This window comes from Cebidichthys violaceus, unplaced genomic scaffold (genome assembly GCF_023349555.1).
Source record: "Cebidichthys violaceus isolate CVI_PGR_0920_01 unplaced genomic scaffold, fCebVio1.0.p SCAF_35, whole genome shotgun sequence".
Classification (NCBI taxonomy): Eukaryota; Metazoa; Chordata; class Actinopteri; order Perciformes; family Stichaeidae; genus Cebidichthys; species Cebidichthys violaceus.
In genome coordinates this window covers 2,016,301-2,042,944 of record NW_027176539.1, presented here as the reverse complement: position 1 = coordinate 2,042,944, position 26,644 = coordinate 2,016,301, and the positions used below count along the sequence as shown (strand labels likewise).

At 51.1% G+C, this 26,644-nt stretch overlaps 1 protein-coding gene across 1 annotated transcript in view; it reads right to left on the bottom strand.

The window, feature by feature from the left end:
- Positions 1-4,620: 4,620 nt before the first annotated feature.
- Positions 4,621-26,644, bottom strand: part of herc2 (HECT and RLD domain containing E3 ubiquitin protein ligase 2) — a 42,999-nt gene continuing 20,975 nt past the window's right edge. The window contains 61 exon segments of the mRNA XM_068725463.1: positions 4,621-5,465; positions 5,468-5,485; positions 5,488-5,580; positions 5,583-5,606; positions 5,834-5,959; positions 5,962-6,058; positions 6,151-6,256; positions 6,444-6,634; positions 9,017-9,129; positions 9,269-9,299; positions 9,301-9,464; positions 9,552-9,693; positions 10,273-10,356; positions 10,508-10,618; positions 10,620-10,706; positions 10,802-10,989; positions 11,156-11,295; positions 11,371-11,462; positions 11,553-11,714; positions 11,862-12,039; positions 12,420-12,634; positions 12,724-13,038; positions 13,132-13,287; positions 13,360-13,485; positions 13,893-14,011; positions 14,399-14,557; positions 14,715-14,846; positions 14,943-15,050; positions 15,187-15,340; positions 15,490-15,681; positions 15,764-15,880; positions 15,882-15,908; positions 16,264-16,450; positions 16,619-16,793; positions 16,993-17,218; positions 17,315-17,459; positions 17,542-17,713; positions 17,847-17,928; positions 18,160-18,337; positions 18,883-19,117; positions 19,206-19,287; positions 19,388-19,499; positions 19,833-20,008; positions 20,108-20,199; positions 20,459-20,564; positions 20,653-20,843; positions 21,013-21,152; positions 21,239-21,347; positions 22,072-22,197; positions 22,292-22,460; positions 22,556-22,654; positions 22,731-22,873; positions 22,957-23,224; positions 23,348-23,490; positions 23,607-23,753; positions 23,897-24,035; positions 24,138-24,368; positions 25,030-25,226; positions 25,315-25,462; positions 26,046-26,230; positions 26,323-26,505. Coding sequence (XP_068581564.1) covers positions 5,362-5,465; positions 5,468-5,485; positions 5,488-5,580; positions 5,583-5,606; positions 5,834-5,959; positions 5,962-6,058; positions 6,151-6,256; positions 6,444-6,634; positions 9,017-9,129; positions 9,269-9,299; positions 9,301-9,464; positions 9,552-9,693; positions 10,273-10,356; positions 10,508-10,618; positions 10,620-10,706; positions 10,802-10,989; positions 11,156-11,295; positions 11,371-11,462; positions 11,553-11,714; positions 11,862-12,039; positions 12,420-12,634; positions 12,724-13,038; positions 13,132-13,287; positions 13,360-13,485; positions 13,893-14,011; positions 14,399-14,557; positions 14,715-14,846; positions 14,943-15,050; positions 15,187-15,340; positions 15,490-15,681; positions 15,764-15,880; positions 15,882-15,908; positions 16,264-16,450; positions 16,619-16,793; positions 16,993-17,218; positions 17,315-17,459; positions 17,542-17,713; positions 17,847-17,928; positions 18,160-18,337; positions 18,883-19,117; positions 19,206-19,287; positions 19,388-19,499; positions 19,833-20,008; positions 20,108-20,199; positions 20,459-20,564; positions 20,653-20,843; positions 21,013-21,152; positions 21,239-21,347; positions 22,072-22,197; positions 22,292-22,460; positions 22,556-22,654; positions 22,731-22,873; positions 22,957-23,224; positions 23,348-23,490; positions 23,607-23,753; positions 23,897-24,035; positions 24,138-24,368; positions 25,030-25,226; positions 25,315-25,462; positions 26,046-26,230; positions 26,323-26,505 — 8,657 coding nt within the window. The 3' untranslated portion in view covers positions 4,621-5,361.

Genomic DNA, 26,644 nt, shown 5'->3' with positions numbered 1-26,644 from the left:
GAGAGCCTCAGTCACCTAAGGGTGTCGAAAGATCACAGACAGGCTCCAAGGAACAAGGAAGACTAACCCCCCCCCCAAAAAAGCTTAAATAGCTTTAAAATGTTTCTAGATTGATCTTTGTGCAAATGGAGGTTTAAAAGGTGGGGGGGGGGTCTTTGGGGCCCGACTCTAAAGGTCGGAGGGAACGTGTGAAAACTGCCCCGAGCAACCTTCAGTTCAATGTAATAAAGTTACTGATCAGTAACTCTGCTGTAGTGACCATTAACGTCAACAAGTACACCTGATGCTTTATACATGTAACCTGTTACACATGGAACCTGTTACACATGCAACCTGTTACAGATGTAACCAGTTACACATGTAACCTGTTACACATGTAACCAGTTACACATGCAACCTGTTACAGATGCAACCTGTTACACATGTAACCAGTTACACATGCAACCTGTTACACATAGAACCTGTTACAAATGCAACCAGTTACAGATGCAACCTGTTACACATACAACCTGTTACACATGCAACCTGTTACAAATGCAACCTGTTACACATGTAAGCTGTTACACATGGAACCTGTTACACATGCAACCTGTTACACATATAACCTGTTACACATGCAACCTGTTACACATATAACCTGTTACACATGGAACCTGTTACACATGCAACCTGTTACAAATGCAACCTGTTACACATGGAACATGTTACACATGCAACCTGTTACACATGCAACCTGTTACACATATAACCTGTTACACATGCAACATGTTACACATGTAACCAGTTACAGATGCAACATGTTACACATGCAACCTGTTACACATGTAAGCTGTTACACATGCAACCTGTTACACATGCAACCTGTTACACATATAACCTGTTACACATGGAACCTGTTACACATGGAACCTGTTACACATGCAACCTGTTACAAATGCAGCCTGTTACAAATGCAACCTGTTACATATGTAAGCTGTTACATATGGAACATGTTACACATGCAACCTGTTACACATAGAACCTGTTACACATGCAACATGTTACACATGTAACCAGTTACAGATGCAACCTGTTACAGATGCAACCTGTTACACATGTAAGCTGTTACACATGCAACCTGTTACACATAGAACCTGTTACACATGAAACCTGTTACACATGGAACCAGTTACACACGGAACCTGTTACTCACAAAACCTTTTACACGTTACACATGGAACCTGTTACTCATCACCTCTTCAGCTCATCTCCGTCAGACTTAAAGCCACAAACGTGCTGATTAATTACAGTTTCTCGCTTTTTTTTTATTAAAAAATTAGCTTTTCAATCACAACGTTTTTATATTTCAAAGGCAGAGAGTAATGTAAACTAAGGGACGCTATCTGCATTCTTTTAATAAATGTACCTTTAACCCGACACAAGTGAGCAGATCAGGATTCCAGGAGGAGAAATTCCTCCAGTGATCTGAATGACATTTTTCTTTTCATTTACTCGAGTGACGACAGTCGTTTGATTTCCAGCATCTGACCCTCTCCATTCTCAGAAACCAGTGAGGACAATGTTCCCCATTGAGGAGGAGTCACCTGCTCCGGACTCCCTGGAGACTCTCTGGTCTTGTGGGCCGACAGCAGCGAGAGCAGAGCGATCACATGGACGGAGAGGAGAGAGAGGAGAGAGAGCCGGAGGCGTAGACACCGACTCCTGCATGAATGACTTTCTCTCTGCTCAGCTTCTGGTACCCACACAAACCAACAGTCATGTGACGCAGTACAGGAATCACCATCATCATCATCATCGTCATCCTCCTGAGGTGCATTGATGAAGGCACGCTGATGGTCATCTACAGCAGCAGTTATGTCTACAGGAGACGAAAACGAAGACAAAACCTATCCTCTGTCCTGATATCAGTGTAGCCCCGCCCCTAAATCATCCCCTCTTTATGGTGTGTTTGACTCTAAATGGAGCATAATGTACTAAATGAACATCATGGTGTATTGAAGAAGACTGTAAACTAGAGATTGAGACCATAAACTCATGTTTACTATGTTTACTGAGGTACCTCGTGATACGTCACCTTCCCTCGAGCTGTCGAGATGTTTCGGCGGACCGATAAATAGAACTTTGTGTATGAATCTGTAAAGAAGCATATTTCATGTTTTGAAGGCATAAGTCGACTGAACCTCAGCTTCTCTCTTCATCACACTGGTGAGAAGCAGATGTTGCCTCCATTTAGAGCTTCAGGGCCTGAACAAAGCTGATGAAGAAGATCAAGTCTGAGGAACGTGGATTCCCGTCTCCTGGACAACCTTCCTGCAGCAACAAGGTTCAAGGTCTCTAGAAGCGTCATCAGCTGGTTTAGCTTTTTTTCTGGATTATTAGCAGATTTTCTCTGCTGGTCTGGGGAGACGTAATGGAATCAGGGTTCATAGTCTGATCCCACTGGATATTTCCAAAGAGCTGTTCAACTGCTTAGTCTTTGGACAGCCGACCGACTGGCCGACACCGGGTCAACAGTTCAAGATTCCCAGTAGCTGTGGAGGTGCTGGTGGGATTCTGTTCATGAGGTCTTGCAGCCCTGATCCTCAGATCATCTCCCAAAAAAACTGTAATACAATCAAACTTCTTATAAAATGTTTAATAAACTATTTAACAGAGAAAACAGAATCACTAATCTCTTTTAAATCACTTAAAACACATTTTTACTTTTATGTGATGTCGTCGCTTTACTGCTTTATTTTTACTTGTTGATTTTTCTATATATTTTGTATTATTTTATTGTATTAATTTATAGTTTAGTTTAGTTTGTGTCGTATGGATTGTTTAATCAGAGGTTTAACTCTGTCTTCGATGAGCTTCACTGAGCTGAATGTTGTTTTATTTTGTTACATGGATAAAGTTATTATTATTTCACGTTAGAAAGAAATTCTTACACACAGTTTATTAATGCAGACATAGATCAGTAACACGTCGTCGCATTGGGCCGTGAGTTGGACTCTAACACTCTGATCAAGTTTGCTGACAGTAACTCGTCGTCTCAAACCGAGTTTTACTTTATGAATAAAAAGAATATTCAGCCACAAGTAACGTAAATGATCAATGTCAGTGTCTTTAAATATGAATATGTTAACTTTATTGATAAAGCAGCTTGTTTACAGGAGGTGTAATTCAAAGAAACAAGAGGATGAAATAAAAACAATAAATGAATAGTTTGTATTTTCATTAAAGGAGACATGGAAGGTTTCTCCTCATGAGGTCACATGATGCTGCAGACCCCCCCCCCCCCCCATGTGACCCACTGAGACGTTAATCATTTTAACGAGACGTTAAGACGAACACTGCAGTAATAGAAGCTGAACCACTTTAACAGTTATAATACTGAGATCATGAGCAGGATTTTATGTTAATGTTATAATATTTCACATATTAAAATGTGCATCTGCATTCCTACACATTAACTCCACAGGTGTGAATGACGATGATGTAATACGACATGCGTGTCCTGATGATGATGATGATGACACTTTTCTGCATTAATAAATAATGTTTCTCTTTATTTGCATATTTGTTATTGAGGTAACCCCGTTAGTTTAATGTGACACTTTGATTGGATTTTAACACGTTATTAGTAATTGTATCAGATTACATTTTGAAGGGCTCCATCAGTAGGATGATGTCATGAGACACCATGTGACTGAAGGACAGCTGTTCTTAAAATATTCCTCTCTGACTTCCTGGAAAGCAGAATGTTTACAGATGAGCTTCTTCTCACCGTGTGATGGAAACGTTACTTTACAAATGTAATAGGTTACATTTTAGTTTAGTTTAGTGTGTGTTAATGTGTGTAATGGTGTGTGTGTGTGTGTGTGTGTGTGTTGTCTTATATTTTAGTCCCTGCGGCCCGAGACACTATGAGGAATGTGTGTGTGTGTGTGTGTGTGTGTGTGTGTGTGTGTGTGTGTGTGTGTGTGTGGGCGAGGGGGGGGGGGCAGCAGCCCAGAGGGAATTATGGGAGTTTTCTTTCATCCAGTAGTGATGTCCAACATGCTGCTACAACCTTTGTTCCACATATTAAAGAAGGAAAATCTGATTTCATTTCGACTGAAGAGACCAGAATGAACTCTGACCGCTTAGAAAACGGAACTCTGAGTCTCATCACATTAAACAACATGACATCACTAACGTATGACATCACTGTTACCTGCAGTGGACGAGGATGCCGTCTTTGACCACACCCATCTTCAAACTCCTCCTTCACTTTGATCTCAGGTTTATTTCTAACAGATTTCAGATTTTTAAATAGAATAAAAAAAAATCAACTACACACCTGTAGAGTTCAGTGACGACAAATCAGGCCAGGAAGGGGGGGGTAATGGATGGTCCAACAGACCATAAAGCAGGGGATGCTTTAGGGGCGGGGCTACACAGTGATTGGCAGGTCTCTACCAGAGACGTATACGACGTCTCTACGTCACTCCTCCTCAGTCCAGATGTGGTCACTTCCTGTTCACTGGTTGTAAAAAAACAAGATGGCGACGGCCAAAATGTCACCATGACTACGTCCACTTCTTATAAACAGCAAATAAATAAATATAAATCAAGCTCAACACAGAATCGCTCCGGTTCTTTTTGCATTTGAATTTATTAACAGAAATGTATTAACATTGAATATGCAGGAATGAGACCTTCTGTGAATACATGGCACGATCATATTATGTACATTCTTTAAGGAGACGGTGCACAGACACTGTTGGGGGGGGGGGGGGGGTGTGTGTGTCTTAAAACGAAGTGAGAAACACTGACTTCTTTAAGTTAAAAATGTTTTTATAGAAAGAAACATGGCCGTTACCAAGAAAACAAAATACTACTGTTGTGTCGTACATCGATTTCTATATACAAACTAGTGAATTCACAGGAACCAGAGGGAGGAGATCTACCACAGTGCTTCTTTTCTTCTTAAACTGTAACAATATACACGATTCCCATGTAACACAACAATTACATGTGCAGCCGATCACTTCATTTTAAAGAAACTGAATTCCTCGTTTAGCTTATAACGCTTTTTAAAGCTCATTGCACGTTTTTCCCCCCACAGACGTTTGTGTCTCGCATGAATGTGTTTGTGTGTCGACAGGTGAGGTGTGAACGTCCTCCGACTCAGTGTCCCGTCAGGTAGACCTCCTACTCAGTGTCCCGTCAGGTAAACCTCCTACTCAGTGTCCCATCAGGTAGACCTCCTACTCAGTGTCCCGTCAGGTAGACCTCCTACTCAGTGTCCCGTCAGGTAAACCTCCTACTCAGTGTCCCATCAGGTAGACCTCCTACTCAGTGTCCGGTCAGGTAGACCTCCTACTCAGTGTCCGGTCAGGTAGTCCTGGTGGAGTCGGAGGCGAATGAGTCGGCGTCCTCGTTGTCCGAGTCCTCGCTGCTGTCGTCGGCGGCCGGCTCCCCGGACAGCGCGATGCGGCGTAGTCGTCGGTGTCGATGACTTGCAGAAGTGGATGGCGTATTTGAGCTTCTCCTCCAGCACCTGTTTGCACGAGTACCTGGGCAGCTTGAGCAGGAAGAAGCAGGTGTAGGACTCGGCAGGAAGTGGTCGGGAGGTTGTACTTATCCAGCACCTGCATGGGGGGACAGAGAAGATGGCGCTCTGAGGTCTCCGTACGCTGCTTTTATACTGCTGTGTTTAAGAGGCTACGCTGTACGGAGGCTCCATGAGGACCAGACTAAAGGACTCCTGTTGACCCTTACGCTGGCTATATATCCAGCTTTAGTCTTTCCGGCACAGGAGCCTCCAACAGGAGCCTCCAACATGTGTTTATGTGAGACTTCAGACTTGCACTTCTTACCTGCACGACAAAGTCCCGCCCCCGGAAGTCGGCGATGGTGCGTGGCAGACGCGTGCGCCCCCAGACGAACCTCAGGAAGAGGGACCGCTCCGTGTTGGAGAAGGACTCCATCACTCCCAGAACCACTGGATGAGCGACGACGTGGGCTCCACCCCTTTATACGTGGCCACGGACTTCAGCAGGTGGAGCGGGATGTCCGGGCTTCCACACACCTGAGGACAGAGGGGGGAGGGGCTTACTGTTAAACCAGGACACGGCCGGAGGACACAGAGACAACGACAGGTAACGATCTGCTCTCACTGACCATCGTCTCCAGCTCGTATCCGGTGAACAGAGACAACAGAGGGACGGGAACTACTCGAGCCATCCCCTCTCTGACCGCCGACACCTGCTCGTCAAACTCATGGAGCCTGGGGGGGGAACAGGAAGTTATAACACAACCATAGAGAGAGAGAGAGAGAGAGAGAGAGAGAGAGAGAGAGAGAGAGAGAGAGAGAGAGAGAGAGAGAGAGAGAGAGAGAGAGAGACAGAGAGAGAGAGAGAGAGAGAGACAGAGAGAGAGAGACAGTTTTGCTGACTGGGCTGATCCTCTCCCACCTGTAGTTAATGGCCAGGCGGACGTATTCTGCGCGGTTCTCCAGGGTGATGTGTGAGTACTTGGAGCTCAGCTGGATGTCTTGTCCGCTGGCGTTGGGCACCGTGAAGGGAAGCGTCATGGCCTCGAACTCCTCCGCCGTGGCCTCGTTGTCCCGGATGTACATCAAGCCGGGAATGAAATCCTTATCGACCTGAGAGGAACCGGAGGAGAAGGTTTAAAGAGAGCAGTGAGATTTAGAGACATAGACGTCTCTTGATTTATTCCCTCAGTAAACATTGTAAACATGAGTTTATGTCTCAATCTCTAGTTTACAGTCTTCTTCAATACAGCATGATGTTCATTTAGTACATTATGCTCCATTTAGAGTCAAACACACCATAAAGCAGGGGATGATTTAGGGGCGGGGCTACACGCTGATTGACAGGTTTGTTGTAGTTGTGTCTATGTGTGTGTGTGTGTGGTTGTGTCATCACTACGTTCAGAGAACATCAGAGCGTTGGAGTCTCTCTGCAGTGAGTGTGACGTTTGTCCGCTCTGGCTCCTGTAGAAACTCGGTGCTCACTATGAAGATATGAAAGTCTTTTCTCAATAAGCTCTACACTGATTAAAACATCGTGATCAGAGTATTATCCTCCATGAAGCCCTGAATGTGACCCAGTGTCTCCTCAGAGCAGAGCATCACCTGGTGAAGCGCTCCTCTCTGTGCTGCGTCACAGCTCCCCTGAGCTCCTCGTCTCTAACCCTCAGAGCGTCTCAAGGGCACAAAGCCAGACAAGAGCGCTTTGTGAAGCTTCTCCGCTTCTCTCTGGAGCTCATGATCTCAGCGTGAGGGAGCAGGAGAGGGCTCACAACAAAAGCTCAGATTGTGGATCGGGACTCCTTTGACTCGGAGTGAGCGAGGATTTGCGGGAACGGGAATGAGTTTCTCACAGAGGAGCTTAAGGTTTAATCTGAGGAGGAATGTATAGGAATGTGTTCTCTCTGCAGGTTCTAATGCACATCATGAGGCGGCTATGGTGTCTGGCATGAAGAGAGGACGTTCCTCACTGTTGGTTTACTTCATTCCCTGATGGATCCTGTTGATTTGATCCCACAGAGACTCAGGAGTTCAGCCGAGCTGGCGTTGATGTTTCACATCCCTGTAGAACATTTGTACGAGCCTCAATTTCAGCGGATTTCCGCCTGCAGAAGTCCCTGATTGACCAACTAAATCCTTTGTTCCAACAGAATGTCTTAAAACAGGGAGTTCCCTCCTCAAAGCCTGGTAACGTGAGACGAACACAACCACAGAAGAAAGGACCATGTGTGGCTGGAGATGGTGACGTAGCTCGCTAACGTTATGTGTTGGCAGCCACAACCTGTTAGCCCACAACACGTTAGCCCACAACACGTTAGCCCCACATCACGCTAGCCCGGAACACGTTAGCCCACAACACGTTAGCCCACATCACGCTAGCCCGGAACACGTTAGCCCACAACACGTTAGCCCACATCGCGCTAGCCCGGAACACGTTAGCCCACAGCAGTTAGCCCAAAAACAATAAGCCCAAAAGCAGTTAGCCCACAGCAGTTAGCCACAACACGCTAGCCCACAACAGTTAGCCCACAACAGTTAGCCACAACAGTTAGCCACAGCAGTTAGCCACAGCGTTAGCCACAACACGCTAGCCCACAGCAGTTAGCCCAAAAACAGTTAGCCCACAGCAGTTAGCCCACAGCAGTTAGCCACAACAGTTAGCCCACAACAGTTAGCCACAGCAGTTAGCCACAGCAGTTAGCCCACAACAGTTAGCCCACAGCAGTTAGCCACAACAGTTAGCCACAACAGTTAGCCACAACAGTTAGCCCACAACAGTTAGCCACAACAGTTCGCCACAGCAGTTAGCCCACAACAGTTAGCCACAGCAGTTCGCCACAGCAGTTAGCCCACAACAGTTAGCCACAGCAGTTAGCCACAACAATTAGCCCACAACAGTTAGCCACAGCAGTTCGCCACAACAGTTAGCCCACAGCAGTTAGCCCACAGCAGTTAGCCACAACAGTTAGCCACAACAGTTAGTGTTAGCATCAAACTTGTGGTGGGATAGTTCATGTACTGTGTAGTTAACTATAAACCCTTTTAGAGATTCTGTCAACAACAGAACAGAACCACATGAATAATTCACACCTCAACCGGAGAGCAGAGTGATTTTCCGTCTTCCTGCATCACAGTTTTGTCATCCCGATGGTGACGAATGGCTTTGATTCTGACGTTTAACACCAAATACATAAAAAAATGACATAACTAATTTATGTAATGTCATATTTTTCCCCTTCTAGTGACCTTAAACTGGGTCATTAATCTGTGGTTCACACGTGTGCAGAACCGTAATGGGGGATCCCATCGGATCACGGATCCACAGTTACACCAGCAGCGTGGAGCTCGACGTGGAGCTGAGCGTGGAGCTGGGCGTGGAGCTGGGCGTGGAGCTCGGCGTGGAGCTCGGCGTGGAGCTCAGCGTGGAGCTCAGCGTGGAGCTCAGCGTGGAGCTCAGCGTGGAGCTCAGCGTGGAGCTCAGCGTGGTGTACGTACCTCACTGAGGTCGGCGATGGTCAGGTTCATGCCGGCCAGCTGTTTCCACACCGGCTCGGCCAGATTCAGACTCAGGGGGCTTCCGGTCCGGATCGCGATGCCCAGCAGAACTCCTGCAGACGCAGCAGAGCCACAGAGTCAGAAAACCAGAACAATCACATGACTCTCAGAGCGGTCTGTAATGAAAGAAGCTTAGCGGTCCAGGCCGGGTGGTTTAAAACAATGTGTATCTTTAGGGTTTACGAGGATCACCTAGGAAGCGGAACATGCTCATGTGGAGGGGCGGACTTGGCCGCCGGGTTGAGCAGGAAACAGTCCCGGTTGGCGCCCGACTCGTCGCGGCCGTTGGGCGTGACGATGAGCAGCGGCGTCAGAGCGTTCTGAAGCTCCTCGCACATTTCGGCGATGGACTCGCTGTAGCCTCCGCCGCAGTCGTCCACAGACTCCCCTGAGACAGAAAGAGAAAAGTTGTAGTTGAAGACACGCAGGGGACGGGACGAAGAAGACGGGCGAGACGAGATGTTTGAACACCGACCTACGAACTTGACCTTCCACACTCGGTGAGGCAGCAGCAGACTGTCGGGGCTGAACGAGCTCATCTTAGAACACATCTGACCAAACACAGACTTGGTTCCATCCGGACCGGCCAGACCTCCTTTACTACGAGACCGCTTCACCTGAGGGGGGAAGAAGAAGGAGGAGAAGGAAGGAGAGAAGAAGGAGAGAAGGAGAGAAGAAGAAGAAGAAGAATAAAGAGAAGGAGAAGAAGGAGAGAAGAAGAAGAAGAGAAGAAGGAAAAAGAGAAGAAGGAGAAGAATAAAGAGAAGGAGAAGAAGAAGAGAAGAAGAAGGAGAGAAGAAAAATAAGAAGAAGGAGAAAGAGAAGAAGAAGAAAAGAAGAAAAAGAACGAAGGAGAAGAAAAAGAGGGAAAGACAGTTTTGATTTGTTTCTGTTTAATAACTTCCTGCTACAAAGACGGGAAGTTCTGATGGAATCCTGCACATGACAGTTCTACGGGGGGGGGGGGGGGGGGGGGGGGGGGGGGTCAGAGTCCTGAACCGAGACTGTGTGGAGTCAAGTCTACAAGTCCAGGAACCTCTACAGACACACACACACACACACACACACACACACACACACACACACACACACACACACACACACACACACACAAAAATCCTCTTATGAAAGACATCACATGTTACACTCACAGTGAGGAGGAAGAGAGGGAGGAGGAGGACTCCTGTACTTCCTACCTGTATCCTGTTGAGCTCCACCACCGGTCCATGCTGTCTGTCTCTCACCATCGTGGCTTGAACCACCTTCCTGAACGCTGCTTCCTGTTTCACAGACAAACACACATGTATTCTTCTTCTGCTCTTCTGTTAACTCACGAGACCAAATGACGTCAGAACGTGTGGAACGATGGAGAACGTTGAGCTGAGACTTCTAACAGATTCACCCAGACGGTTCATTGAAAAGCGGTCTCACCTTGCCCTGGGAGATGAGGATGCCTCTGAGCGTGTCGAAGCCCACCGGGGGTCCGTGGCCCGTCTGACCCAGCCGACCCTCCAGGTCGAACATGGGGATGCACGGGCAGAAGAAGCTCGGAGATGTGATGCAGCAGCAGCAGCCTGTTCCTCAGGGACATGATGGGGATCTCCTGCAGGTGGTTGTACTCCATGGGGACCTTGAACACACCAACTCCAGACGGTCAGACATTCCTCTCTAAAGCTAACGCGTTAGCGCCATCTACTGGGAACGCGCGGGGCGAGACGCGCTCACCTGAGCGGGCAGCTTCCCGGCGTTGGTGGGCTTGCTGGTGGACCAGGAGAGGGTGTGAGCGGAGCCGCAGGCCACCCGGTTGATCTTCTTGCCCTGCAGCGCGGCCACCAGCCGGGGCCTCTGGATGGCGTTGGTGGTCCCGTCTCCCAGCTGGCCCTCGTCGTTGTCCCCCCACGTGTAAACTTCTCCTGCAGCCCAAACACAAGCACAGGGCCTCCACTCAGCTGAGCTACTGTTACATGCAAACATATTCCAGCCAATTTAGAGTCGCCAGTTAGAGTGTCTTTGGACCGCCCTGCAGCCAGTACATTCATCTGCCATGTAAACTGATTATTAGGACATATATTGTCCTACCGTCCTCTGTGCAGCACACACAGTGCAGTGAGCCCGTGGCGATGGCGATGACCTTCTTCCCCTGCAGCCCCTGAACCTGTCGCGGTCGTCTAACGTGGTCGTCGGAGCCGTGGCCGAGCCGGTGATAGTCTCCCTTCCCCCTGAGGAACCACACGGGCCGTTAAGATCAGCTGAGCCGACGACAACGACAACAACAACAGACGCGCTGCACCTACCACGTGTACACGGCTCCAGACTTAGTGAGAGCCACAGAAAACTGAGAGCCACACTCCACTTTGACCACGCCGAGGCCCGTCAGAGAGTCGATCTGAAACACGAGGAACCAGTTCACCACCGAGCGCTTTAGATTTAAACCGGTCTAAATACCGCGAGCCTCCGGTGAACACAGCTCACTGACCTTCATGGGGATTTTGCAGCCATCGCTTCCTCCTCGGCCCAGTTTGCCGTAGTCCCCGTCCCCCCAGGACCAGACCATGTCATCGTCCGTGAGACACAGCGTCTGGGCGTCTCCGCTGCCGCAGGCCACGTCAATGACCCGGTGTCCCTGCAGAGCGTCCACCTGGAGACAGAGAACAGAGTAAACGTGACCCTCGGGTCAATGACACCGTTCACCGTTAACCATCACAGTGTAAATAAAGTTTTACCGACGATCGTTAGCGTTCTATAGAATATGATTCAGCCGTGAACACAGGGAGCGATCACTCACCAGTTTGGGTTTCAGCTGGTCCTCGCTGTCTCCGTGTCCCAGCCGTCCGTAGCGTCCCTTCCCCCAGGTGAAGAGCTCTCCGCTGGCCGTGATGCAGGCGCTGTGAGCCCCTCCGGCCGCGATGTCCACCACCTCCACCCCCCGCAGGGACTCGATGACGCGGGGACGGTCGCAGGGGCTGAAGACCAGAGAGGAAGGTTAAAAGTCACGTCGTCAGAAACACGTTCAGTTTGTAGAGCGTCTATTAAATATGTCTCCAGGAAGAAGAAGACAATATAAATATGTCTCCAGGAAGAAGAAGACAATATAAATATGTCTCCAGGAAGAAGAAGACAATATAAATATGTCTCCAGGAAGAAGACGAGGAGAGCAGAAACAGCTGATCAGTTAAAAGTGTTTCCATGATCCGTTTCACTCATCAACTCTTTCTCGACAAAGACAAGTGAATGGAATCCTGACTCATGGGTCCATGTTGACGTGTGTGTGTGTGTGTGTGTGTGTGTGTGTGTGTGTGTGTGTGTGTGTGTGTGTGTGTGTGTGTGTTGTTGTGATCCGGACCTTCGGTTCCCGTGACCCAGCTTCCCGTCCTCAGCCTCCCCCCACGAGTAGACCTCCCCCTCGGAGGACAGCGCCAGGCAGTGCTTCCCTCCGGAGTTCACGGCCACCTTCCTGATGAACACGTGTTGGATGGACTCCAGCAGGGTCGGCGTGGAAACCGACTCCGTGCCCCCGATCCCCAGCCGGCCCCCGGCGCCGTACCCTGTAGCGTAGAGCTGAGGGTCCAGACAAGATGTGGGTTAGATGCGTCACGACGATGCGTCGCGTTTTAATCGCGGTGTAAATAAAGTTTTAAAACGCGGACCTTTCCATCGGCGGTGACGGCGAACAGGGTCTGCTCCCCCCCGATCAGCTGCACCGGCCTCAGCGTGGCGAGGGCCTCGGTGGGCGTGGGCACTTTCACCTTCGCCCCCTCGATGCCGCCCAGCTGGCCCCTGTGGTTGTGGCCCCAGCCGTAGATGGTGCCGCTGCCCCCGGCGGACAGGGTCCAGTCGTCCGGCCGGCGGTTCATCCACTGCACCAGCTGCTCGTCGTGCTCGCGCTTGAACAAGTCGTGACTCTCGTGGAGGCCGTTCATGCTCTCGTGATCCGCCATGAGCTCCCGGATCTTCTTTGTGACCTGAAATTAAAGAAAGGGGGATTAACAACGTCCTGGTGGCGACGCGCGAAGACGAGGAGGAGGAGGAAGAAGAAGAAGTGTCGGCGCGCTCACCTCATCCAGGAAGGGTCTGGGTAGAGAGGTCCTCTTGTCCAGAGCCACGGCCACTCTGGAGGCCGTGCAGTACCGGCGGAACCAGGCCCACTTGTGAGTCTCGGCACAGCAGGGGAGAGTGTCGAGCTCCAGATCGCAGGCCAGAGCCACCAGGACCTGAACACAACGTGCAAATGAGCCTCATGCAGGATCCACGGCGGTGGTGAGTGAGATCTGTTGGGAGCGTACCTTGAAGAAGGGGCTGTGCAGCAGCTGCTTCCCTCCTCTGACGATGGGGTCCTCGTACTCGTACTGCCTCTGCAGAGCCTCTGGGAGCCCCTTCACCAGAGCGGCCAGAGCACTGCCTGTGAAGCTCTGGAAGGAGAAGATCAGTGATCACCGTCAGAAATACAGGCCTCGTTTAGGAACAGTTCTCAAGTATACTTAAAGTACAACAACATAGAAGCGTTGTACTCCTGAGAGGTTAGTGAGAAACACAATTCTGATTGTTTATGACTTCAGAACAGAATATATCTTTTGTCATCTGTGAAAACAGGTATAAATATGAATAATATTGTGAGGTATTAAAAAAATAAATGTCAGCATCATTTTTCCTCTGAAGTCTTTGTTGTTGTAATACTCATTCTGGCCACAAGAGGCAGAAGTGCACCACTAATGCATGTTCTAAAATAAATACTGCAAGAGCCGTCACACAGAACATCTCAACTATTCTTTAGATTATGAATATATATATATATATATATATATATCTCTGTCCTCACCATGGAGCGAGCCTCGCCCTCACTGTCTCCCAGCAGCCTGTTGATGTTGATGGACTGACCGTACTCTGTGGTCAGAAGCTTCCGTAGTCTCTGCAGAGCCCACATCCTGTGTCCAGCAGCTGGACCGGGATAAATCACAAGCAACATGAATATATATACATATATATTTATATCTCACTATGACTACGTTTACATGCACCAAATATCTTTTGTTTTGGGCGTCTCTGCAAACTGTTGGATGCTTTTTTTATGCAAAAAAACCCCAAGATGGTGACGACCAAAATGAACGAACTCGAGGCTTCAAAACATCACAAACCATCGACGACTACGTTCACTTCTTATAAACAGTCTGTGAGTAAATCCTAAACGTCTGCAGGACTAACTCAGAATACGACGTTAAAATAATTCGGATCAAACTCAGAATATTGTCATATTCAGAAGAATAGTAAAACATGAGAGTGTTAACATAGTCGAGGTCACGGTGGCTCAGGACCATCACACTGTACCTAGTGCACTCAGCTGAGCACAAGCAGCGAGGGAAGCAGCCAGGCGAGGCACGATGCTCCTGTTGGAGGCAAAGTTGAGCCTGAAGTCCAGCAGACAGGTGACCAGGTCCATGGAGGGGCAGGACAGGATGCAGCGATCGGACAGCAAGTCTTTGGGACCTGAGGGAAGACGCCAAGAACAGACCCGGTGTCAAAAGCCTCGGCAGCAGCGGTGTAACGGACCCTCACAGTCCATCGTTAACCATCACAGTGTGTGTGTGTGTGTGTGTGTGTGTGTGTGTGTGTGTGTGTGTGTGTGTGTGTGTTGGACGCTCACCAGCAGCCGGCATGATGGGGTAGACGGTGAAGCGCCAGCCCCACCCGTTCACCGAGCCGTCGCTGGTGAACTTCCACTTGAGCTCGTCTCCGGGGATCCTCAGCTCACTGGACCAGTCGGACCACTCCCGCCCTGAAGCACACGACGCAGAGACGCCACATTTGTTATTGTTGCTGCGTCGGCACACGCTCAGTGACCGCTCGGCTCCGGGGTCCTCCCTCTCCTCACCTGATCTGACGGAGACGATCCTATTGGCTCCGTCCATGATCGTCAGCGGGTCGTGGCGCCGCTCGGTGGAACACTGTCTGTCGAACTCTATCCTCAGACCCTCGGCTCCTACGACACAAAACGAGAGACGTGGTCTGCGTCTCCTGAACGCGGTCCGGTCCACTCGGGACGCTCAAAGTAAAGAACGTTTAACCAGCGCCAACTAGAGGGTCGGGCTGCACCGCTACATTCAAATCCCTCTTACCTGGGATCTTCACGGTTCCACTGGTGGAGGTGTCGTCCGTGTACGGGTGGCTGCTCTCCACGACGACCGGCTGGGAGGACAGTCGGCCGCTCTGCGAGTCCGTGGCAACGTCCTCTAACTCGGTGACGCACAACTCCAGCAGCATGTCAGCGACCTGTGAACACACAGAGAGAGAGACGAGGTCAGCGCTGCTACCAACCAACATCCTCAGTCTGGAGGTCTACGTGGAGGTCTACGTGGAGGTCTACGTAGAGGTCTACGTGGAGGTCTACGTGGAGGTCTACGTGGAAACAGTGAAGTCACCTGAGGATAAGCCGTTCCCATCCCAGACAGCACAGCAGACAGAACCTCCTTGCCCTTCTCTCCAGAGCGACAGGACACGGCCAGTTTGAGCAGGTCCACCATCACGCGGGTGTCATCCGGCACCAGCAGGCTGGTGAACTCGTCCAGGTACTGAGGCTCCGGACCGACCACTTTACTCTGGCTCTCAGAGTCCTGGAGTGTGAAACATGAACACAAGAGTTAGGTGAGGCGTCGCCGAGGGGTCGACGGCTTCACCGACGTGGGACGGACTCACCTCTTTGGTCTTGGTCATGGTTTCGGCGATGATGCTGGCCGCTCCCGGGTCATCGGTGACGGGGATGAAGGGGCGCGAGGAGGCTCCGGAGGCGGAGGGGGTGATGGCTGAGGACGGGGGTGACGGCGTCCTCCGACGAGGGAGCCTGCTCAGATACACAACAACAACAACAACAACAACACACTCATGACTGCAGCAAACACATACATGAGCTTCATCCAGTAGCACCTCCTGTCTGCTTCTATGAACTCATCTTCTGCAGCAGAACACCGACTGTGGAGCAGAACCTCAAACTGTAAGATGTATTTATGACTAAAGTCCTGTGAGAGATGTTGGACCCAGATATAGTGCTGATGCTGCATCTTCACACCTGCTCACTATGGGGGAAAATATCCCTTTGCATGTTTCCTGTTTTACAGTAAATCAGCACAAAATGTAGTCGAGGCAGCACTTCTGACAGAAGAAAGTCTCTCAGAGACGAGTCGCGCCGCGGTCCTCACCTCGCCCTTCTTGTCCTGCCAGGGATTGGGGCTGACCCGGTCGTCGGCCTCGGGCAGCACAGGAGGACCTTCTTCGTCGCTCACGCTGGACGAGGACGAGGAGTCTGACGGGGGAACCGGGGAGCTGGAAGGACACTCCGCCGGCAGGATCATGCTGGCCGGCATCAGAGCGCCGACCACCGCGTCCCTGAGGAAAACACACGACCCGACCCGTCACCGGCAACTCACACACTAATGGTTGCTGACGTGAGAGTGTAGCGCAATAAGGAATACTTAAAAAAGAAAAGGGGATGACTCAGACTTCATCGTGGTCTCGTGACCCCCCCAGGAGAGGACCCTCAGACCCAAAACGTACCTGGCATACATGATCTGGAGGGCCGACAGCACGTGAGACAGAGCCTGCTGCTTGGCCAAGTTCCCGTCCAGACTGAGGAGGATCTTGGCCAGCGAGGGTCGGTTCGGCTTCACGCTGCTCGGCCCGCTCAGCTTGTTGTTCACTGCCGACGACGAGTCGCTGTCTGACTGCACACCTGCAGCGCACAACAAACAAACAAACAAACAAACAAACAAACAAACACACACACACACACACACACAAACACACACACACACACACACACACACACACACACACACGTCATCATTGACAGGAAGCACCCTGAACCAGCTGCAGACACCATCAGACTGCTGCAGAGCTGCAGGCGTCTCCTCTCATGTTTACATGATTACCTAGATACGAGGCTCCGAGGGAGTCCCTGGCCGTCTGGAACAGCACCGGCTCGTGAACCGAGGGCGTGGTCACGTCCACGGTGGTCCAGGCCACGCTGTGGGAGGAGCCGCAGGCCACCCGGGTGATCTTCTGTCCCTCCAGACCCTGAACCAGCGTGGGCTTCCTGTTGACGGTGGTGGTGCCGTTCCCCTGCTGCCCGTGGTCGTTGTCCCCCCACGCAAACACCTGACGGACAACAACAACAACGACAACAACAACAACATGACCTACGAGCACAAAATACTCAAGAAGAGCCGATCAGAGTGTCGACAGTGAACCGACCTGTCCCGTTTCTGTAACAGCCAAACAGTGCAGCGCTCCGACAGCAACGTGGACGATCTTCTTCCCCCTCAGCCCCTCCACCATCTGGGGCTTCCTCACGTGGACGTCGGTGCCGTGACCCAGTCGGAAGTAGTCTCCTTTGCCCCTGTTTGGAAACACGAACCGTGAACGCTCATGTGATAATAACGACGTCGGGACAGTCACTGTGTCTCTCTCGTCCGTCTCACCAGGTCCACACCACTCCAGACTTAGTCAGAGCCAGAGAGAACTGAGCTCCACACTCTATCTGGCAGACGGCCTGACCGTTCAGCCTCTCGATGTTCTGGGGGACGTTGCAGCCTTCGCTGCCTCCGCGACCCAGCTTCCCAAAATCACCGTCGCCCCAGGAGAACACCAAGCCTGACGACAAGGAAATAAATAAAACACACGTTACCGACTAGAAGGTGAAACGCATGAAACACGATGAGTCCACCGCACAACGCTGGGCTGAAGCTGCGAGAGACGAAGCCTTGAAGCACAGTAACAGGAGTACCTTCGTCTGTGAGGGCCAGGGTCTGGGCGTCTCGGCTCCCACAAGCCACCTGGATGACACGATGTCCCAGAAGCACTTTCACCTGGAGGACAAACGTCACAGCAAGAAGGGAGTTCATGGTCAGTTCACCAATCAACTCCACACCAGTTCAACGCGCTTCTACTGAACAAACAGACTTTAAATGATCAGACAACAAGTGTAGAGTTGGATGATCTAATCGTGGATTCATGAATGGATCTTCTTCATCTCCATTAGTCTTTGATCACTGATCTCGTTGACCTTGTTGACCTTGTGCGACTGGTTGGAGACGTACCAGCTTGGGCCTCAGCTGCGTGGTGTTGTCTCCGTGTCCCAGGCGGCCGTACTCCCCTAAGCCCCAGCTGTACAGCTCCCCGCTGGAGGTGATGGCGGCGCTGTGAGAGCTTCCACAGGCGATGTCTCTGATGCGCTTCGTCTTCAGCGCCTCGATCAGCCGAGGCTTGTCACAGTTCCTGAGATGGAAAAGAACAAAACATACTTATGTTTAATCACATCTTTAGAAAGTAGTCCATAAAGCTGCATCATGGAGAAGTGAAACAAAAAACAACAACTTTGATTTAAGAATTAAAAAACCCAAAACCGGAGGAGGAGAGGAGAGGAGAGGAGAGAGAGGAGAGAGAGGGGAGAGGAGAGAGAGAAGAGAAGCGAGGAGAGAGAGAAGAGAGGAGAGAGAGAAGAGAGGAGAGAGGGGAGAAAGAGGAGAGGGGGGAGAGAGGGGAGAGAGAAGAGGAGCGAGGAGAGAGAGGGGAGAAAGAGGAGAGGGGGGAGAGAGGGGAGAGAGAAGAGGAGCGAGGAGAGAGAGGGGAGAAAGAGGAGAGGGGGGAGAGAGGGGAGAGAGAAGAGGAGCGAGGAGAGAGAGGGGAGAAAGAGGAGAGGGGGGAGAGAGGGGAGAGGCTGAAACATGTCCATAGTTTAATATTTATAACATGTAGAGCCTCATTTATTCAGGTTAAGATTAAGAGAAGACACAGTGAGGCTGTGAGACACGCTAACATACATTCTGCTGAAGTGTCCCAGCTTGCCGTCGTCTCCCTCTCCCCAGGAGAACACCTTCCCGTCCACGGTCAGCGCCATGGCGTGGCGTCCCCCGGAGTGCACGGCGACCTTCTTCACCACGTAGTTGCTGAGCGCGGTGATCTGTCGGGGGATGGGGATGGTCCCGCTGGACAGACCCAGACCCAGCCGGCCGTTGGTGGCCTCTCCGCACGCGTAGATCTTCCCCTCCACCGTCACTGCAGACAGAGACACAGGAGCTCGCATCCAGAACCACGTGAACGCTTCATGTACAAAGACAAACTGCAACCACTCATCATCACCAACCTGCAAAGAGGCTCTTTGAACCGCCGGCTACTTGCACCACATTGAGAGCAGAGAGCGTTTCAGAGAAGGACGGCACCTTGATCTGAGGAGAGACGCAGAGCGATGAGAGCCGAACACTGAAGCTCCACGGAGAGCATTAAAGACATCGAGTTCAGTGGTCGGGTCAAACAGACAAGCTGCACCTTAGAGCCCTTCAGTCCTCCCAGCTGGTCCTTGTCGTTCAGGCCCCACACAAACACCTTGGTCCTGATGGTCGCTGAAGACTCCAACCCTGAAGACTTCTTCCGAGCGAGACTAAAGGAAACACACAGAGACAGAGAGGCCCTGGATAAGAATTCACTTCATGGAGGAGGAGGAGGAGGAGGAGGAAGAAGAGGAGAAGGAGGAAGAGTAAGAGGAGAAGGAGGAAGAGGAAGATGAGGAGGAGGGGGAGGAGGAGGTGGAAGAGGAGGAAGAAGAGGAAGAGGAGGGGGGTGGGAGGAGGAGGAGACGCTGCTGCCAGGAGCTGAGCTCTCCTCCTCCCTCCGGAGCTCCGCCCCGGTTGCCCCGGTTGCCCCGGTGACGAGCATGAAGAATGACTCTGCAGAAACAGACCTCTGAAACACGTGCTCCTTCGTCTCTTCATACCTCCCAGTGGCGGTTTTGTCATCTTCCTCTTCCTCGTTGTCAGACGCCAGGAAGGGGACGGTGGCCATGTCTTCGTCCTCCGCTCGGACGCGTCCGACGATGCCGAGACCGTGAATCTTACAGTCGATGCCGGAGCTGCGGCACTGCTTGATGGCGACCTCGAGGTACCTGTGGTACTGGAGGGAGAAAGACATCGTCATCATATCATAACATGTTATTACTACAAGCTATTAAAAGGTAATAAACGGATTAGAACCGGGTCTCAGTGGACTAACCTCGGTACAGTCGCTGAGCAGGAGGACGGAGGAGTCGGTGGGATTGATGTTGATCGTCTTCAGCTCGATTAAGTTGTTCAAAGAGCTTCCACCTGAACATGAACATGAAGAAAAGATGTTACTGCTGAGAAACAGGAGCTTCACTCAAGAGGAACTATTTGATAAATATAGAACATAATGGTTAAACGGCATCTGAACGTCTGTATTTTAGCTGCACAGTTTATTATAAACTTATTATAGAACAACTCACACCGTTATTTAAGCCATATGCAGCCAAAATAGTCTCAAATGTTGAATGTAAAAAGGTCAGAGTGATGAAAAGGGCTGAGAGAAGCAGATAATGAAACTCGCCTGACACCACCACCAGCGAGGGCATGTAGCTGCTGTCTGCCGGATCCACCACCATCTTCAGCCTGTGCACCAGGACGTCCGGGAAGAGCTCCAGACGGATCCAGTGCTGTGGAGAGAAGAGTCAGAGTCAGGCGCCGCTTCAGGACCTCACAGCCACACTAAACGGACGTATCGTGTGAAACTCAATCTCCTGCCTTTCCCTGGGAGCCGGAGGACTGCCAGCACTGATCGCTGCAGTCGACGAGGCGCGCCGCCTGGTTCACGGAGGACGACACGCTGAGGCTCTTCACGGCTCTCGACCAATCGTCGATCAGCATCCCGCGCTGGCTGCTCTGGTGCTTCTTCAGCTGCTTGCCTGAGCGGCCGGAGAACGCCGGAGACTGACCTGAACGTAGAGGAGGGACAGGTTCACACACACACACACACACACACACACACACACACACACAGCTGAGAACGACACGGAGAAGTCCAGGCCTGGTTCTCTGGACTTTGTCCGGAGTTCATGCTTTTAGAAACATCACAGATGCATTCTGGGTGAGCGTGCGACTAACCCGGCTCGTTGATTCTGCCGAAGGAGTGCCTGGTGTTGTGTTTGCGCGTCTTGAAGCAGTTGTCGCAGAAGTCGAAGTCGTCGCAGTTCCTGCACTTGAATCTGGGTCCGTTGATGGGGAACATCTGACAGCCGTCACACCTGCAGAACCACAACGGGTTTCAGCTCAGCAGCAGGTGTGGACACACGCAGGGCGGCCTTAAAATCAGACGTCAACGCGTTCTCACCTGACTCCGGGGTGAACACTGGGCACCAGCTCCATCTCAGACAGCAGGCCGGTCCAGTGGGACTGCTGAGGGAAGTCCACTATCACGTCCTTCCCATTGGCACTGAAGGCTAAAACAAAACATCCACGCTGTTAGAACAGACGGATAAACAGCTGACGGCACCTTTACCAGAGGAGGAAACACAAAGACACGTGATCTCTACGAAAGGCGGATCACATGACCCGAAACACGAGAGACAAGTTCTCTTCATGTCTTTAAAGCAGCGGTTTAAAAAGGACGTCTGAGTGATGAGGTTCTACTTAGTTGCCCGATGATTAATAAACAGTATTCAACACATGATACTTTCTCATCTCTTCATTTTAATACTTAATGTACAACGTTGTTAAGAATAGTTGGGTTTCATGGCCGGTAGTCACCAGAGTTAAGCTGCATTCATGAAAGACTAGTTCAATGATTAACAATAGTTAATAAGAAAATCTAAATAAATAAGAAAAGTTAATTAAATTAGAATAATAAAATAAATAAGAATATTTTAATAAGAATAATTACATAAATATGAATATTTACATAAATATGAATAAGTATATAAATAAGAATATTGTAATATGAATATTTACATAAATAAGAAAAGTTAAATAAATATGAATATTTTAATAAGAATATTTACATAAATAAGACAAGTTAAATAAATAAATAAATAAATAAATAAAAAAAGGTACACGGTAAATAGAACTATAATAATATAATAATAATAATAATAATATTATTATAAGGTGATCAGAGCTCGGTACCAGCTGATACAGCGTTCAGTGAAGCTTCAGAGAGCGGCTTACCTTTCACCACCCCGACACTCCTGTGAGTGACGGAGCCCCACTTGTACTTGGGCGTGGTGACGGAGGGCTTCACTCTCACTTTGTCCCCGATCTTTATATGAGAGGGAGAACTTTGAGGTGGGAACCCTGGAAAAAAAGAAAAAGACCCAGAACATGTGAGAGGGTGAAGAGAAGAAGACACCACCACCGCTCTCCTCTCCATCCTCCAGACGGCGCTCACCCAGCAGCTCGATGTGGATGTAGCGGACCCAGTAGGTCCCTCCTTTCTGCTGCCAGTCACACTGAACGTTCAGGTCGTGAAGCCCGTCTCGGTCCAGCTTGATCACCTTCCCGACGTCTCCGTCGAACACTTCCTCGTACGTTCTGCAGCACTTCACCATCATGCCCACCTGCAGGGCAGTCGGGGATCGGGGGTCAAACGGACCACGGAGCAGGGGGGGGGGCTTTAGGGGCGGGGCTACACGCTGACTGACAGGTGTCTTACCTGGATGTTCTCCCTCACATACACGGCGTAGTCATCGTTGCTTTGGAAATCTGATCTCTTCTTAAACGTCTGGCTCTCAGTCACCACCGCACCTGGAGGCTGAGGACACACAGCGCTGTTATCGACCACGTCTCGAGGACAATAATCATAATAATCTGTTATTAATGAGCCGCACCACGGGGAACGCGGGCTCGGCCTCCTCCAGCTCCTCCAGCACCTCCTCGTCAGAGTATTCGTCGGACACGGTGTCGGCGTCCGACACCTCGGTGACCTGGATGTCCGGATGGTCCAGCAGCCAGCCCACCAGAGCCTCCACACCTGCAGAGACACTCCGTTACTCCACAGGTACACAAGCCGTTTCAGCCAGAGGAATTGAGCACCGTGACGTGTTGAAACGTTACCTGGGACACCAGAGGCGCTGCCCGTCGTTCCAGACAGCGACTTCAAGGCAAACTCGATGTTTTTCCGCGGGAACCCCATGTCCATGAGCTGCAGGACGATGGGTAAGGGAGGGACGGGGGAGGTCTTCTGCTTCTTCTGCTTGGGGGGTCGGACGTGCTGCACGGTGACGGGCGTGGTGGCCTCGCTGGAGCTGCTCTCCTCGAACAGCGGCGAGGACGGGTGGGCGGACTCCACGGCGAGGTACTGACACACCGCCAGAGCTGCAGCCTACGACAACACGGAGACACACACCGGTCACGCCGAGGACAAAGCCACACCAGCTCTCTGAGGACGCGTCCACGTCAAGCCGTCTCCGGACTCCTCTGGATGTATAGAAGCCCGTGGACTCACCTCCATCTCCTGCTTGTCAAAGATGGCTTTGATGGGCGAGGGCTGAGTGGCAGCAGACAGCAGCTGCTGCAGGAGGATCAGCGGAGGCAGAGGACCCTCAGGGGACAGGTCTCCCACATCAGGAGAGGACACCACCGGGTCCTCTGCAAAAAAACAACACACAGGGGTCATGAGGAGGACCCAAACACAGCTCCTCGTGGCCGAATGATTCTTAATTTCTCATAAAAACAGAGACTCTGCTGAGCCGTCACCGTCTTACCGCTGGGGTTGGGTCCGATGTCCAGAACGGCTGCTTGTGAGAGGATCTGCCTGAGTTTGTCCTGGTGAGAGAGCAGAGCCCGTCCCGCCTTCAGAATGTACAGCCTGAGCTGCTGGCAGCGCAGCAGGTGGACATCCACCTGGTCGGCTGGAGACACGAACGAGAGGTTTGATTAAATCCACTGAGAGCACGGAACCAAACGTCCGGCACAGGCCTAAAGCTTTTCATGTAAAGAAGAATCATCTCAGAACGAAGGTTCTTATTGTCTAAATAAGGTCGCTCCTCTCTACCTGTGAGCCCTCGACTGACGGACTTCTTCATGCGTTGTTTCTCCAGTTTGCTTCCAGCCAGACTGACCAGCTGAGCCCAGACCGCCAGCATGGGCTCAGAGAAGGGAAGGTTCTGCACGCTGAAGGACACGGCGGGCAGCTAGGGGAAACCACCACAGAAGAAGAAGAAGACAATCAGTACATTTCATTGGTCAGCTGACAGCATTCTGGTACGGACGCGAGCGTCCAAACACTTCCGTACCGGTTTGAGGTGACCGAGCAAGCAAACCCTGCTGGTCCTCATCTCGTGGAACTGGACCGTGATTCGTCCTTTCGGGGTGATGCGAGTCACGGTTCCCTCTCCGTATTCCTCGTGGACGACTTGGCCTCCGAGTCTGAGGCGCCCGTCGATTCCTCCGATGACCGACATCACCGCCATCAGGCTGCCCACTCGAGGAGCGTCAGAGTCAGGGAAATACTCCTCCAGGAAGCACTGAGAGAGAGGGGGGGAGAGACACAGAGGGGAGGGGGGGAGAGAGAGAAGAGACAGACAGAGGGGGGGAGACAGAGAGAGAACGAGACAGAGAGGGGGAGAGGAGAGACAGAGAGAAAGACAGAGAGAGAGGGGGGGAGATACAGAGAGGGGTGTGGAGAGAGAGAGAGAGAGAGAGAGAGAGAGAGAGAGAGAGAGAGAGAGAGAGAGAGAGAGAGAGAGAAAGAGAGGGGGGAGAGACAGAGAGGGGAGGAGGAGAGAGAGAGACAGAGAGAGAGGGGGGGAGGAGAGAGAGAGGGGGGGGAGGGGAGAGACAGAGAGAGAGAGAGAGAGAGAGGGGAGAGAGAGAGAGAAGAGAGAGACAGAGAGAGGGGGGGAGAGACAGAGAGAGAAAGAGAGAGAGAGAGAGAGAGAAAGGGGGAGAGACAGAGAGAGAAAGAGAGAGAGAGGGGGGAGAGAGAGAGAGAAGAGAGAGGAGAGCGAGAGAGAGAGAAAGAGAGAGAGGGGAGACGTTTTATCAAGAAGGCCAAAATAAAAGCATTAATGTGAGTTAAAGTGACAGTAGTCACATCTTTAACTTGGTCACACACACACACACACACACACACACACACACACACACACACACACACTCTGAGTGTGTAAAGCTTGAGTAACTCACTGCTTCAGACTGGCAGCCTGCCATCACGTCTCCAATGGAGCCCAGCTGAGCGTTGATGTAGTCGTTGATCATGCTGTTCCACTGGTTGAGAGAGTGCAGAGTACGCAGCACAGACACGATCTCCTCCGCCAGCGTGCTGCTGTGAGTGGCTGTGAGCGACGCCTGGGGGCGGGACTTCCTCCTCCGCAGGGAACCCTCTGTGCACAGGAAGCGGCAATTTAACAACACATAAAATAACACATGACGTTTTTAAATGAGAGACCAGAGTGTGAGTCGTGACTGTACCTCTGAGCAGCGGCAGGTCTGAGGAGCAGGTGCTGAGGAGGATTCCCAGGAAGTTGAACAACTTCTCCACCAGGAACTTCATGTCCTGAGAGCGCTCCGTCTTGTCCCACGAGGGCAGGACGGCCTGAAGGAGACGGAGCGCCAGGATCTGGAAAACACACACAAAGTTGTTTTTATAAATAATCCTCAATCAGTTCACTGAGAATGTTCCTCATCCAGCATTCAGCATCAGGCAAAAAATAAAATAAGGTTATAATGAACCTTCAGCCTGAGCAGAGCCTGAAGGCATCGTGATGAACCTTCAGCCTGAGCAGAGCCTGAAGGCATCGTGATGAACCTTCAGCCTGAGCAGAGCCTGAAGGCATCGTGATGCACCTTCAGCCTGAGCAGAGCCTGAAGGCATCGTGGTGCACCTTCAGCCTGAGCAGAGCCTGAAGGCATCGTGGTGCACCTTCAGCCTGAGCAGAGCCTGAAGGCATCGTGATGAACCTTCAGCCTGAGCAGAGCCTGAAGGCATCGTGATGAACCTTCAGCCTGAGCAGAGCCTGAAGGCATCGTGATGCACCTTCAGCCTGAGCAGAGCCTGAAGGCATCGTGATGCACCTTCAGCCTGAGCAGAGCCTGAAGGCATCGTGATGCACCTTCAGCCTGAGCAGAGCCTGTATTTACACTGACGGTTAACGCTAAACCGCGTCGTTGGTTTGAGGTTCACGTCTCGGTAACCGTCCCACCTGTCTCTGCAGAGTGACGGCGTTGAAGGACTGGTGTCCCTCCACGATACGGATGAGCAGGCCGATCCACGCCGAGGTGCTGAGCGTGCTGCACATCTGGGGCATGAGAGCGATGCTGCGTATGAAGCCCAGCGTGGACCAGCTCCTGTGCTGCTCCCGAGACACCAGCCTGTGGGAGTGACAGCCTGACCGCGACGAGGAACAAGTCAGATTCAGAGCAAGATAACGACGTGAAACAAACAGAAGAGGCTCTTCAGCACCGCGGCGGTTCAGCTACCTGACTTGTCGTTGGCTCCGCTCTCCACCAGCGTCCTCAGGAGTCCACAGAGGGTCCGGGTGGCGTCGGTCTGCAGCACCTCCGCGTGGATCCCAGCTGTCAGAGACAACGTCTTCAGCAGGTTCACCGTGCTGGTCAGCATCATCGCCGTCGGGTGGTTGCTCTTCTCCATCAGCTCACCTTCTGCAGTGAACACAGGGCTTTAGCTGTAGGTAGTGTTCAGAGTTTAGTTTTTATACATTAAGTTTCTTCATCATCAGTCCATTCATGTTAACCAGGCAGTCCTGTTTCAGTTTAGTTCTTCACTGCTGGTTCTGGTTCT